The sequence below is a fragment of the Conger conger genome, chromosome 18 (genome assembly GCF_963514075.1).
Source record: "Conger conger chromosome 18, fConCon1.1, whole genome shotgun sequence".
Lineage (NCBI taxonomy): Eukaryota > Metazoa > Chordata > Actinopteri > Anguilliformes > Congridae > Conger > Conger conger.
The window spans coordinates 24902040-24915411 of NC_083777.1; the positions used below are offsets into that span (position 1 = coordinate 24902040).

General features: G+C 43.0%; 1 protein-coding gene across 2 annotated transcripts in view; it reads left to right on the forward strand.

Annotated features, from left to right (window-relative positions):
- col13a1 (collagen, type XIII, alpha 1) overlaps positions 1-13372 on the forward strand; it is a 51185-nt gene that overhangs the window by 13012 nt on the left and 24801 nt on the right. The window contains exons 8-17 of one of the 2 annotated variants that reach the window (XM_061228154.1): positions 687-713; positions 817-843; positions 1250-1276; positions 3868-3909; positions 7211-7294; positions 7536-7577; positions 8155-8172; positions 9715-9741; positions 10248-10292; positions 13159-13185. In XM_061228154.1, the coding sequence (XP_061084138.1) occupies positions 687-713; positions 817-843; positions 1250-1276; positions 3868-3909; positions 7211-7294; positions 7536-7577; positions 8155-8172; positions 9715-9741; positions 10248-10292; positions 13159-13185 (366 nt within the window). Of the gene's footprint in view, positions 1-686; positions 714-816; positions 844-1249; positions 1277-2885; positions 2921-3867; positions 3910-7210; positions 7295-7535; positions 7578-8154; positions 8173-9714; positions 9742-10247; positions 10293-13158; positions 13186-13372 lie in introns of those variants that run through there. The other variant, XM_061228155.1, reaches the window with a different exon arrangement.

Here is a 13372-nt window from a genome sequence, read left to right on the forward strand (position 1 = left end):
CCAGCTGCCGATTTTAGAGGCCTTCGTGTCTGTTCCCTAACACATCGCTCTTTGTTAGACGCGTCGGTCGGTCGGACGGGGGGGCTGCGTTTCATCGCGGTATTTGATTAACACCGTATGTCACAGGAGCGCGTGGGAGAAGGGCTTTGGAAGGGCCCCGCTCGCCAAAGCTCACGCAAAGGGAGCCGGGGCCAAACCCCAATTACGCCAGGGTCCGGCGGAGCGGCTCGCCTGTTTCCGACTGCAAGATTAATGTTCCTGCAATGAGCACTCCTCAGCTCTCCCCCCCCCCCCCCCGACAACGCTAAACTAACGGGAGCCAACTTTCAAGGGAGCTTGGAAGGGAGAGCAAGGGAGCCACTTTGCTGGTCCATGAAAGCTCAATAAATCCAAAGTGTGGCAAAGAACACATCCTAATTGAGCCTTCCAAATTGTTGAAGTGGAAACATTCCTTCTCATCAACCTAAATAATCTACCATCCAAATAATCATGACATGCCTTCCGTAAACCTGTCAGCACACGGCGATGTAGAAAAGATTGTGTGGCATTAATCGAAGATGGCATAATAATTCTGCGTACTTCTGACATTTGTAATACAGCTATAAAGAAGTTGGTCAGAAAATGTCTCAACACTTCAGATGTTAGAGATTCACATTTTCCATCTTTTTTTCCCTTTTATTCGGAAGGGTCCACGAGGTCTGAAAGGAGTTCCAGTAAGTTTTCTTTAGAAAGGAGTTTTCTTTATTGCTTTTGTTATTTCACTGTGTTGCTGCTCTCTGTCAGTGATTAATTACGTACCATATTTTTGCGTTGCAGGGTGAACCAGGCCCTAAGGGAGAGAAGGTGAGATCACTGTTCCCAATTACCTTATTGAACTACTTGTGCATGTCAGGTTTATGAATTCAATTGGAACTAAATCCTTGAAAGCTGAAAGGAGGTTCAGTCCAATCCCACTGAGTAGCCTAAACGTGGAAATCCATTCTGGAAAAGACCAAAAGAAAATCTTGCATCTCATTGCAGGTGTTATAGGACGGGGCACGTTTAGTGACCTTTAGACGGAGGTCAAAAATGGTTTTATGCCTCATAGCTTTACATTGCCAGTTTTCTTTGTCTAGCTAATCAGGCCCACAGTATCTGAAAGTACAGTAGTGCTGTGTGGAATAAAGTGTCATTTTTATTAATAACTCAATGTCATTTTGAGAACTGAAAAACAGAAATAACAAAATCCTGACCATGTCTCTTTTTCTAGGGTGTATGCGGAGATTATTCTCACAGGGTAGGTGAATTATTTTTTTACATGTCACGTTGTATTGTAAAATTGCTATGTGGTTCAGCCTTTATGACGTGGCTGAAATTATTTCACAATTATAGAATGCATCAACAGATTTGCGCATTGTAATGTTGTGCATTTGAGAAGATCTGACATACATTTTCAATGTATTTATTGTTAAAGGTGACAATTACACTATGATAAAACTGCAGTTTAATCATTTTTATAGCAAGGCAACAAAATCAAAGCCAGTCAACATGTCAAATACATTGGATTAGCAATGAACAGTTACATGCAGCAATGCATGCAAGGTAGGTAAATTCTGACCTGTGTGTTATTTACACAATGATAAAATTGTGTTGTCTAGGTGACAGTTTGCTTGAACTATATGCCACAATGCCAATATAACGCTGCCATAGGTATGACATAATGCCAGTTGTGAACAGTCATATGGGTGTACTGTATCATGTCATTGGATGCACCCACTATTTTAAATCTTTATTTGTAGAAATTAACTGTATACATTTTGATAATTTCATAACATTGGTCATAGTCTGTAATATTCCATCATGTCTGGTTATGGCAGGTGTTAAGTCATGCTTATGATTCTTATGTAAGCTTCGCAGCAAACGGTGTTTAGGCAAAAGTCCAATAGCTGCAGTGCATGACATTATAAATGAAGTAATTGTCCATTAAATCACTGGTACGAACACAAGGTTCCTCACATAATTTCCTGTCCTGAGGAAGCACGAGCCCCTGGTGTACTGATGCTTCCTCACAGCCCAAAACGGAGACCGTGCCAGAGGATTTCAAGGAGTAACAGTCATAGTCCCCCAGTGCCAGGCTGAGCAGCTCAGCTGGTGGACTGCGCAGTGAAAAAAGCAATGGCTGGCTCCTTGTGACTTTGGAGCGCCCGCTCGCTTTTCTGTGCTCTCCTAAATTGGCGGAAGTAGTTGAAAGCAACGATGGGACAGCCTTACAATGGCGACAGGAAATTCCGAACTTTGACAAAAAACAAATGTTTCGAAAAGCGCTCAAACTGAGTTAATTCAAGTGTGATTGGTAGCATATGTACAAGAAGGCTGACCTTGATGGAAATTAGGCACTATCGCAGAGGGGATGACTGTCGGAGTGAAAATGAGGCGATTACTGGTGACCTGCGGGTGCGATGGGGTTCCTAGATAAGACATTAAATATCGTCAAGTATTTCGGATATTCATTTAGAGAATTCAATGCAGCATTGACACCCTTGTGTAAAACAGATTTTAGCAAGTTTTCTTTATTTAAATGTGTGTCACAACTCCCCTCTTCTGCTCAGGAACAGTAGGTAGAAAAGTTCCTTTCCTTAAAAATGGGATAGTATCAGAAAGTGTAACTGGACAACACACGGCGCTATTTAAGAGAGGGCTGTCCGCTGTCCAGTTTTGAGGGAGATTGCTGGGGGGTAGACTCACTCCTGTCAGATGCGGGTCAAACAGTCACCCCCTGCTCTGTGCGTGTATGCGTGTATGTGTGTGTATGTATGTGTGTGTGTGTGTGTGTGTGTGTGTGTGTGTGTGTGTGTGTGTGTGTGACTGGGGCTGCTTTATGCAGGACCTCCCATTGAAAACTCTGGCCGCCTTACGCTCCAGTCAGGTCCTGATGCTCAAGGTTTGTGGGTACCCCTCCTCCCAAATCACGGTCCCCCTCCACCCCCCTTTCCCTCCAGTCGTGCCGCAAAGAGAACCAGTGCTCCCAGCTTGGATCCCAAGCTTCTTAGATCTGGGCAGTGCAGCTGTACCAGCAGTTTACTGAGGAAGCGAAAAATACCCTGACCATGCTAGATCCTGTCATCACATTTTGGAGCACGATTTCAGACGTCATATGACTGTTTAAGACGGAAGAGGATCAGTCTGCTCTCCTTTACCAAAAAAATGTTTTTGGCCCTTTGATTCACCAACGTTTCCTATGCCACACTTCACTGTATGTCCGAACGGCTTAACCGCATGAAACACAAGGGTTGTCTTAACCGAAACATAGGAAGGCTACATTCTCAGACGCATTACCTAAAGGCTTTCTTCGAGTATGGTGCTCTGCCACCCCCATCCCCTACCCCCCTTTTTAATTCTTCAATTTCTAAATCGATGGTGTTGGGTTCAAGTTCTGGGTTCTGCAACCTTCCTTGCACAAAGTGCACATCGTGGCATAGGAAAGCTTGAATCAGGGGGACAGTTAGGCTACAGCTCTACGAAAAAACAAAACAGGCTTACCAACTTTTAACATCTGTAGCCACTCATCCAAACCGACCTGCCAATAAACGTGCAACTGCCATATCGCTTCTCAATTTGATCACGGGGGATTCAAGGCTGAATAAGTGCTAAAAAGCAGTTGCGACTCCAGACATATATACCTGTATCATTCAAACAAAATGCGAGATTCACACGGATGTTCAATATTTCATTTGCATTTACGTATATGAGCGAAGCCATTTTGCAAACTGCTATCAGAAGGCAGGTGAGGTTGCCAGGTAACGCACATGCTATTTGATGGCTAAGCTAAAGGGCCGTGCTGGGAAGGCTCCCGTAGGCTGTATCTGATAATGCTGGTGATTTCAACAGAAACGGCGCATTGTGCACAGCTGTGCCGGAGGAGTGGCCACAGTAAGTCGTTGTGCGCTCTCTTTGTGGCAAGACTGAGTCCGACCTGATCTCCGCACCACTGAATCAGGGGCAGCGGAGCACATTTGCTGGGGGAATTTGGAAACGTATGAGCCACAATATAGACTCGATCTCACTTTATACTTTTCAGCACTGGATTTATATGCATGCATGCCATGCCCATAAACCAAGTTTCCCAGTTGTCCGACAGTGCTTTCATCATACTAGCACCTGGCAGATCCCTTACAGTAGCTGCAAGTCTTTCAGCTATGGGTCCTGGCACATTGCTTCATTTTAACATTTGAATTCGTAGAGGAGGCCGAAAACAACAGTGAGTCTCAGAATCTATTTGCCTAGTTACCAGAAAAAATAAAATACCAGGAAAAGCCACAAGGTAACAGTCAATAGCTGTAGCCTAAATGTGACATACTGTAGTAGTGCTGTGCTCAGTGCTCTCCTGTCCCCATGCAAATGTCTTCCCTAAAACCTGGTTGGGGGTGTCGTTACCTCTCTCTCTCTCTCTCTCCCGCCTTTCTCTGCCTGCCTTGCCACTTCCCAGCTGTTCACTCTCACTTGTTTTCTATTTCTTTCTCTCCCTCTCCTTCCAACACCCTTTCCCTTCTTTTTTCCACCCCCCCCTCCCCCCACCCTCTCGGTGACCTTGTTGCCCCTGTGACCTTGTTGCCCCGGCGGGCCACCTGTGCTGTGTGGCCGCAGCAGATGTTGCCCATCACCGTACGCAACATGCCCCCAATAAACCATCTAATGCTAAAGCACCAGCTCAAGGTACATTTCTCTCTGCCTGCTGTTTCCTGGATGCCAACTGTTGTTGACAAGAGTCCCGTTTTAACCTCCTCTGGCACCTGCGTGTTTCCTAAACATGGAAAATGGAGGAGCGCATGAAACGCAGTGAAACACACACGGAAAAAAAAGGAAACGTGCTCATTTAAGTGGGCGGCATGCTGTCATGGGTTGAATCGCTGTATGTAGTAAAGTGAATGACTACATATAGGCTGGTACATGGTCCAGTTGCATTCAGAATATGGGCCGCAAACACAGACTTGCTGTTAAAAAGCTGAACGGCTAGCTATTTTAAATTCTACAACTCTGGGCCACTACATAGGAAATGTTTGCATGTAATTTTATACTGTGGCAGCGTCAACCATTTTAGTAGTTCCTGTGCCAAAGACAACGTTTTTGCTATGTGGCAAAATGCAGGATAGGGCGCAGCCAATCTGGTTTGATTGCTGTGGTAGATACACAAATCTGTGATGTGCACAACTTCCTCTGTCTTACGCAAGATGAGGCTGGCATCTGCAGTCTAACATCTGCAGTTTGCAGTGAAGGATACTGCAGAAAAGAAAGTTGAAAGAGGCCTCTTAACATCTGACGTGACTCATATTCCCACCCGCGAGTTCTCTTTGCAGTGTGCTAAGCTGGAGCCATGCCAGACACACTTGCTTACTTGATTCGAACTGCAATGAGTATGGAACACCGTAGCCAATTGAACTGGTGTTCGTCACCGATGCTCTTGAAACGGAATGCTCATCTTGATTATGGATGGAGAAAGATGTTGAATGCACAATGGACCACAGAGGTTTGAAAGACTGGGGAGAATGAGATGGACTCTATTACAGTGTACTCAATTTAAATTCCACTGGACCTAGCACCATTTACCAAAGCTATCGGGCAGATCTTGTCCAGCTTTTTCCAGAATTTTGATCTGAATATTTAAAAAATTGCCTATACCCTTATGATTTTGATAATGAATACTATTCTAACAGAAATGCGTGGCTTCCATCTTCCATTCCTTCCCCCTCACTTTCTCAAAGAGCCTCAGTGTCCCTGGTACCCAGAATGCACTCTGCCTGCTAAGAGAAATGGCTTTTTGGCACAGGTTTACTCTGTTGGCATCCACCCTCCATCTTATTTCTCCAGGTGTGCAGTCTTTTTTTTGCCAGAATAGGATATCATGTTTGGAGACAATGATACATACTGTAGTTAAGATGTAAAAAAAGGGGGGAAAGGTTGGTCTTGTTGACTCTGCTTTAAAAAAAATAAAAAAATAAATCCTGGACACAGTTCAGGATTGCATTGTGGAATGCAGACCTATAAAAACTGCATCCAGGAAGATAAGCCATGCCGAGACACATCCTGCCATGGAATGAATAATTAAATATAGATTTAAGGGTGTTTAAGTTCAGTGTCCCTTGGGTTTCCATATCTTACCTCATGATGCAGAGGTATACCTGAGGTATACCACTTTATACTTCAGAATACAGCAGAAATATTAAATATTACGTCGATATAAAAGATGTGGTTATAGCAATTGTTTATGAGACTTTTGACATCTTACATACAAATATTTATATTAAACATTGTATTGATCATCAGTAGAGGAACTGAGTAATATCGTAGTCCATCGACCCTTAGAAAAGTCATGGTGCTGAAAACTATTAGGGCAGGTGTCAATTGAAATACAAGAATGATGTATCTCAACAAAATATTCTAATGTTCTACCAGACTTTTTCCAAATTTTTGGTCGTGAATTGATGTCCGTCCACACACAGATTATTTTATATATTTAAATTGTGTTTTCTAATTTCTCAACACCCTCTCTTTATTTTTCTTTGCGCTGTGTCTGTGATCTGATTTTGTTTAGTCTCCTGGCTGCACTTGGGTGTTACCTTAGGGTAATGCCGAACAGTCTGCAAGGATAGGGTTTACGAAAGGGCCTTTGATGTTAATCTTTGTGTTTCTTGTTGCTGCAAAACTTAAGCATCTCTGAAAGAGCACGGGAGGCCACAGGCCTGACATTTTGTTTTAGAATCACATCATAAGAGCCTATAGGAGCACAAAATCTGAACCCCACACACTGGTCAGTGCACCCATGGACCTCCAGACTAATGTTGGATCAAAGAATTGTTTCTGTGTGGAAAAGACAGTTTGTTATATAGTTGGCATTATATGATGGCCAAAAACATCCACATTTGAAACCTAAAAAAATTTGGTGAAAAGCTTATCAACTGCTAAAATGATTCTGATAAGCTGACCAGTACTCTTATCATGTATGATTAACTGCTCACATATCACATGCTACATAGGGATTAAATAATGTACAGCTCACTTCTCCAAACATGGTACTCCAGAAACGAAAAAAAAAAAAACTGTCCCAGCCTTCTAACCCTCCCCCCATCCCCCCCCTTTGAAATCCTGCTAATACTGCCATTCATTAACATGCATCATTCAAAATGCTCACACCTGTGAAAGACATCATGGCAGTTGGTAACTTTGGATTTCTTAGCAGGGCGAGCCCGGATTGCAAGGGCCCCCAGGACCTCCGGGCCCCCCAGGGACCGCAGGGCCAGCTGGCACGAATGGATTACCGGTACGTTCCACCAAGGGCACGGTGCAGCTCTCATGCCATCAGGGAAGGTTTCGACAATGATAGTTTGTCTACGGTTCGCTTTGAGGATGACTCATTAACAGTCTTAATATTATTGTTAATATAAAATGCCTTTGGTCTAAGTATTTTATTGAAATACTTGCAGTGATAAGTATTGTTTTCACAGATAGCCTGGAAGTGTGTGTGCGTGTGTGTCTGATTTTTTTCTTCTTCTTTTGCTTAGGGAAAACCTGGTGAACCAGGAAAGCCAGGGAAAGACCCAAGGGTAAGTGAAACTGGAGCACAAAATGGTGTCCAGCTTGCTTCAGGTTAACATTTACATATGGGCATTTAGCAGGCGGTCTTACCGAGAGCAGATCACACAGCATACATTTATACAGCTGGCTACTTCACTGAAGCAATTCGGCTTAAGTACCTTGCTCTAGGGTACAACAGCAGTGCCCCATCTAGGAATCTAAATCACTTCCGAGTTACGCTGCCATTTCCGAACAATTACGCTTCGCAGCCCTGAATTACGCGATGCCAAGCTTAGGCCCAGACATCACTTATTCACAATTAAATGCAAATGCTCAAGTAGTTTTGCCTTGTGAGCACAGTTTGGAGAGGCCGGCACGACTTACTTGAATTCGAAAAATACAAGCGTGACATTAATATAAACATAAACATTAAGAGTCACAATGAAGGAAAAACGCTTGTTGCAACCAATGCTGGGATTCTACTACGTGTATTCACTCTTAATTGCTGTAGTACATAAAAAACATAAAGATGGTACTAAATCAAAGCATTTTATAAGAATTCAGATTTCTATACTGATTCACATTTTTAATTCTGTTTATTTTCAGATGTTACCTGGACTGAAGGTATAATTTAATTTATTTTATTTCATGTTCCCGCACTGCTCACAAACACCAGGTTGCATATAATTTCGATATAATGAGGAGTGAAATGTGCCCTTCTGTTGCTGCTAAATTGTTTACAAAGGATAATGTATAGGCTATGATTTGGGAACCTCTGATTAAACCTTGCTCCAAAGACTTATCAAAGCTGGTGCTTGGGCAGGCGGCTTGCAGCTGCACCTTTCCATGACAAAGCCAAAACATTCATTTGGATATGATTATTACTATTAGTACAATTAGACAGCTGTGAAGCTTTGGGATTGTACTGTGGAGCTGTTTATATCTCACGACTGTCCAATTAGGGGTCCGTGGACAAATTCTGAACACCTCACATTGGGATAACTATAGTGTGTGGTTCATTCGTTTGCATTTAAAGATTAATATAATATAATACAATACAATACCATACTGTAAAAGTCCAGTGACTATACTTATCCCACCTTTAGAACATTGGGAAAAGCTGGAAAAAGTACAGTGCACACTGCCGTCTGTTATCCCTGTTGCTTTTGGACAGAAGGGTTGTCCCCACATTCAACCGAAATGGATTATTTACAGAGTGGAATTTTAATCATTCCACATTAAACACTAAAGAGAAGCAAATAAGCACACCCAGGCTCAGATAAAAAGCAAAAGCAAGGTTGTATCACAGGAGAAACATGAAAGAGGGTTCAATGATTGAGGGTTGATCCGTTCCAAAAATAGCCATTACGTCCCTCAATTGGGTTGTGTTGAGATACAGCCATTGAGGTCAACGCATGCCATTGAAACGCAAACAAATGCACATTTTTTAAATCACAGAATACCAACTGCCGAAGCGTTTACACGTATGGATGTTCAGCAAGTGCTCCACATGTTGGATGGAACATGCAGCACCACAATGTTTACTACATTAGTTCTGAATGGCTACTTGGCTAGGGCACAGATAAGCAGGCAATTGTTAAGCAAGTAATTCAGGATAGTAATAAATAGCAGGAACACACTTTGATTGACTGCAGAGTTTTTCCGGTAGGCTTTGGCCAACTACCCAGCGAATGATCACCCACTTGACCAGTCAGCTGCAGCTGTCTACACATAGCAGCATTTTTCAAATCCACACAACAGTAACGGCCGGGCGATCCAACAACAACAGTACTCTGCCTTCTCGTGACAGCTGAACATCATCTCTCCACTGCATTACCAGCAGCACACGGCCGTTGTGCGGATTCGCGAAAAAAGGCTGCCAGACCCACAGCTGTGCCAATGGCAGGCCACTTGTCAGCCATTACATGCTTGCTAGCTGGATAGATTTGGGGGATTTTCACCAAGCAGGATTACGGAGTTTGCAGAATAACAGCGCCAAGTAAACCCCAGTCCCAGTCCCTGTTCAAGATTTGGGAGGGTTTCCTGGTTGTACTAGTGCAGCTATCCAGGTAATCCTGCTTCGTGAAACGGGGCCCTAGTGTGAGAAGGGGCTGTGCCTCTCCATGGCCACTGTGCTAAGGGTGGCTTGTTCCTTTGTGATTTCAGGGTGAACCGGGCGTACCAGGGCTGAAGGTAGGTTTGGTGTTCACGAAGAGTCACGATGAGGTTTCTGTGAGAATAACCGGCTGCGTTCTACCCTCTCGAGGAAATTGCTCAGATTGATTTAATATAGACTTGATACTGCATATGGACAAATGGTTCAATTATGTTTTACTGTACATATTAGAAAACATATTTCATGAACACATCTGCACAGGATTCCCTTAATTTGTCCTTGCGTAATGAAAGAGACATTGGACATTGAATATTCCACATTTTCTGATTTTCAAAACAAGAACAATCAATACTCTGGTCATCCATGTCCCCCTTCTGAATATGCATAGGGATTCACTATAAGAAAGTAAAAGAGATAGTAACTTAGCATGCACATGCTGTGAGGAAAGACGAGAGCCCTGCAGAGTATAATGAAACCATCCTGGGCTCTCCTTGCCGTTTCTCAGTAGCTACTACCTTCTTTATTTCTCCTTTCATCTCTGTCCTGCTCCCTGCTCATCCACCCACCTGCTCTTCCGTCACAGGGAGACCGTGGTGACGCTGGCCCCGAAGGTCCCCCAGGTCCTCAGGTAAGACCTGCCCGCACACCTGGTTGTAAATCTTTAAATGCCCCTTTCTCCTCATTTTGCAAGAAATGCCCAATAGTATACCCACTGTACTCACTGCCACAACCTACGATATCACTTCAGAAGAGTACCTGATAGTATATGTGTGTATTCAGCTAGTTTTGGCTTTGTTTGCTCAAGTTATTCAGTGGTGTAAACCATCATGTTATTCACAATTTCAATAAGCAGCCAGGCTGCCACATTTTACATGTAAATAAATAAGCAAATAGTCTGACCATAAATCATTACATACTGTAATATTCTCCCATAAAGCAGTACTATATTAAGTCAAAGACAAACATAGCTGTCCTGCCTTATTCTTGTAGTGGCTCTTCCTTGTTGCTGACGTTTGAAAAACGATGTCAATCCAGAATATTCAGAAGATCATCTCAGTGTTTTAAATTGAGAACAAATTGCAAATAATTAGTTAGCATGTGCAACCGTATAACTTTCTCACAGATAGATTAATACACATATTATCGTCATCTTTATTCAATCATAATCAAGGTAGCTAGCTAGCTAATGTTGACTGACAAACATTGTTGGGGCGGAAGCAGAAAACACGTTTTAGCAAGCTAGAAGGCTACCAATAGGCCTACAGCAAGGTTGCAATATTGCAGTTGTATCAGTAACAGTTTTTCAATGAAATATTCTGCAGTCTACGTGGACACTAGACACACTGTTAACATTCTTGCAAAAAAGGAAGACTCGTGTAGGGAAAGTGCTAGTTCACGTTATCTCATTAACATGCGAGCTAGCCACGTTTCATGCTTTAAAAAACACACTGCGCATTAAACCTAATATTAAAACGAATGGTCAGAACACACACTTGACCAGCTTCCTAATAGTAAAAGTTGGGGTTAACCATTCAAATTTACCTCAAGACTCAAGTGTTGGTTATACTGTATGGGTGAAGCCTGAAGCTGGTTTGAGTAGAATATCGCGTCAACGCCCAGAGCGGACTGAACCCGACATCAGCGAGGTCACTGATAAACTAACTTTAGTAGTGGGGTGGGCTACACCTGAAACTTGCGCATTGGGGTTCAAAGTCGTAACATATTGTAGCCTTATATAGCTTATTCAAAATTGAATTTGCTAACCTACTTCGGAAAAAGGTCTTAATATAACTTAGCCCATTATAAGTCCTCGCCTATACAAACCCAAATACAGTTTCAAATAAGCCTAAGCTACATATCCTGCTTCTAATATGCTGATAAAAAGAAAGCATTTGTGGAGAATGCCTATTTTATCGAAAATGTAATCTAAAGTAGCCCTGTTCTGGTCTATTGAGACAAAAGCTGCAACCCGGACTCTCGTCCATCATTCATCACAGACGCGGCTCACTTTTTAGCCTTGAAGCACAGCGGGATAGAGCTCTTAAACTCCCCGGCTGTCAACCGCTCCAGTTCTCAATAGCTTACGGGCTAATGTGTTTCCTCTGAAGCGGTGACTCGCGAGGGCTGCCCACAGTGCCCACTGCTCCACAGGTTCAGACAGGGCGCAGTGGGGTGTAACGTTAGAAACGCCAAGTTCCTCCATCAACTTAGCCGTGCTGTTCCTCACAAAAGCGGATCGGCACTCGGCGAGTCTTCGAACAGGTTAATGTCTTTGCCATCTGTCCGATGACGAGTTTTTGGCATTAGACATTTGAACGAGACCGCACGGCGAAAATACGTACTTCCGTGATAGTGAATAAATAAATAGCTGTGTCAACTGTCTGTAGTCCATTTTTCTATGGCTCTAATAGTATAAGCGATTTATCATTAATGGTATTGTATCGCGATGACAGCCCTATGTTTGAGTAACCGATGGCAAATTTGGCAATGTGATTTTCAGATATAATCGCTAAAACCATTTATTCTAGTTTCCCATTTTCTTTAGACTCTCTAACGTTACCGCTTTCAACCTCTCTGGAATCTGGACTTTTGAACTTGGGTGTTCTGTCGAAATTTTTCTGCTGTAAAGGCTTCCTTTAAAACGGATTTGCTTAACTGATTTATTTGAAGCAGAGCAGGTGCTGTAGTGCCCGATGATAGTAGGCCTGTGAGTAATCTTGGTTCTGCCCTAACAATAGAAGATGCCACATTTGTTTTAGAGCTGTGAGTCATTTTATATTCTGAGGTCATTTGTTTCTTGCAGTTTGCGACATGTCACAGTCAGAGTCGATGGCGAACGAACTGGAGCTATTTATGGCACCACCTTGTGGAAGTCCAAAGAGCTGCAGTTTGGTCCACGTATCGTAAGAGGACAAACGCACTTCCAGAATATTTAGTTGAATTGGCAACCTACGCATCTGCATTGAAAACAAATCTATGAGAACCTCACTGAGAAAGTTAATGCCAACAACTCATTTCCTCTAAAGGGAATCGGGATGATTTTCACAGAGTGCAGAATTCCTCTGCTCTGGCTTCAGGTCTTCAGGTTTCATAACTGATCTGACAACAATTTCTGAAGCTAGAACAGAACACACCACATGCTGAAACGCCCTCTAAATGTGTTTGTTCAAATATTACAAACGGGAGTCAGTGCACAGTACATTTCTCAGTTTTATGTCCAGGATTTTTCATTATGTTTTTATTAAAGAAAAGCAATGAGCGTTGTATAAGTTACAATGCTGTTACGGGACAACGTTGTGCTGCTTTGATAAAGAAACGAGTGCCTCCTAAGGTCTGCCTTTCTCAATGCTAAGGCCCTGAAAGTGCAGAGCTGCTTGGTATGGCTGTGGGGCTTAGAGTCCAGCCTTTGGTGCGGCGCGGTGGTTGAAAGCCCCTGTGATTGATGGTGTGTGACTAATGCCTCGTGTTTGTGTTTTCTCTTCTCCCTTTGATAGGGACCAAAGGGAGATCATGGGTTCAAGGTAAGAGCACCCCTCTGGCTTCCGGCCGTGTGTGTTTACACTCTTGAAAGTAAACTACAGATTTACTGCACAGAGGACTCAACTTTGGCTAAACTTTGGTGCTGGCACGGGCCTGGATCAGCATGACATTTTTGTTCAGAAGTCTGTGAAGACAGTACACTTTGTGTAGTCTAATTTATACTGCATA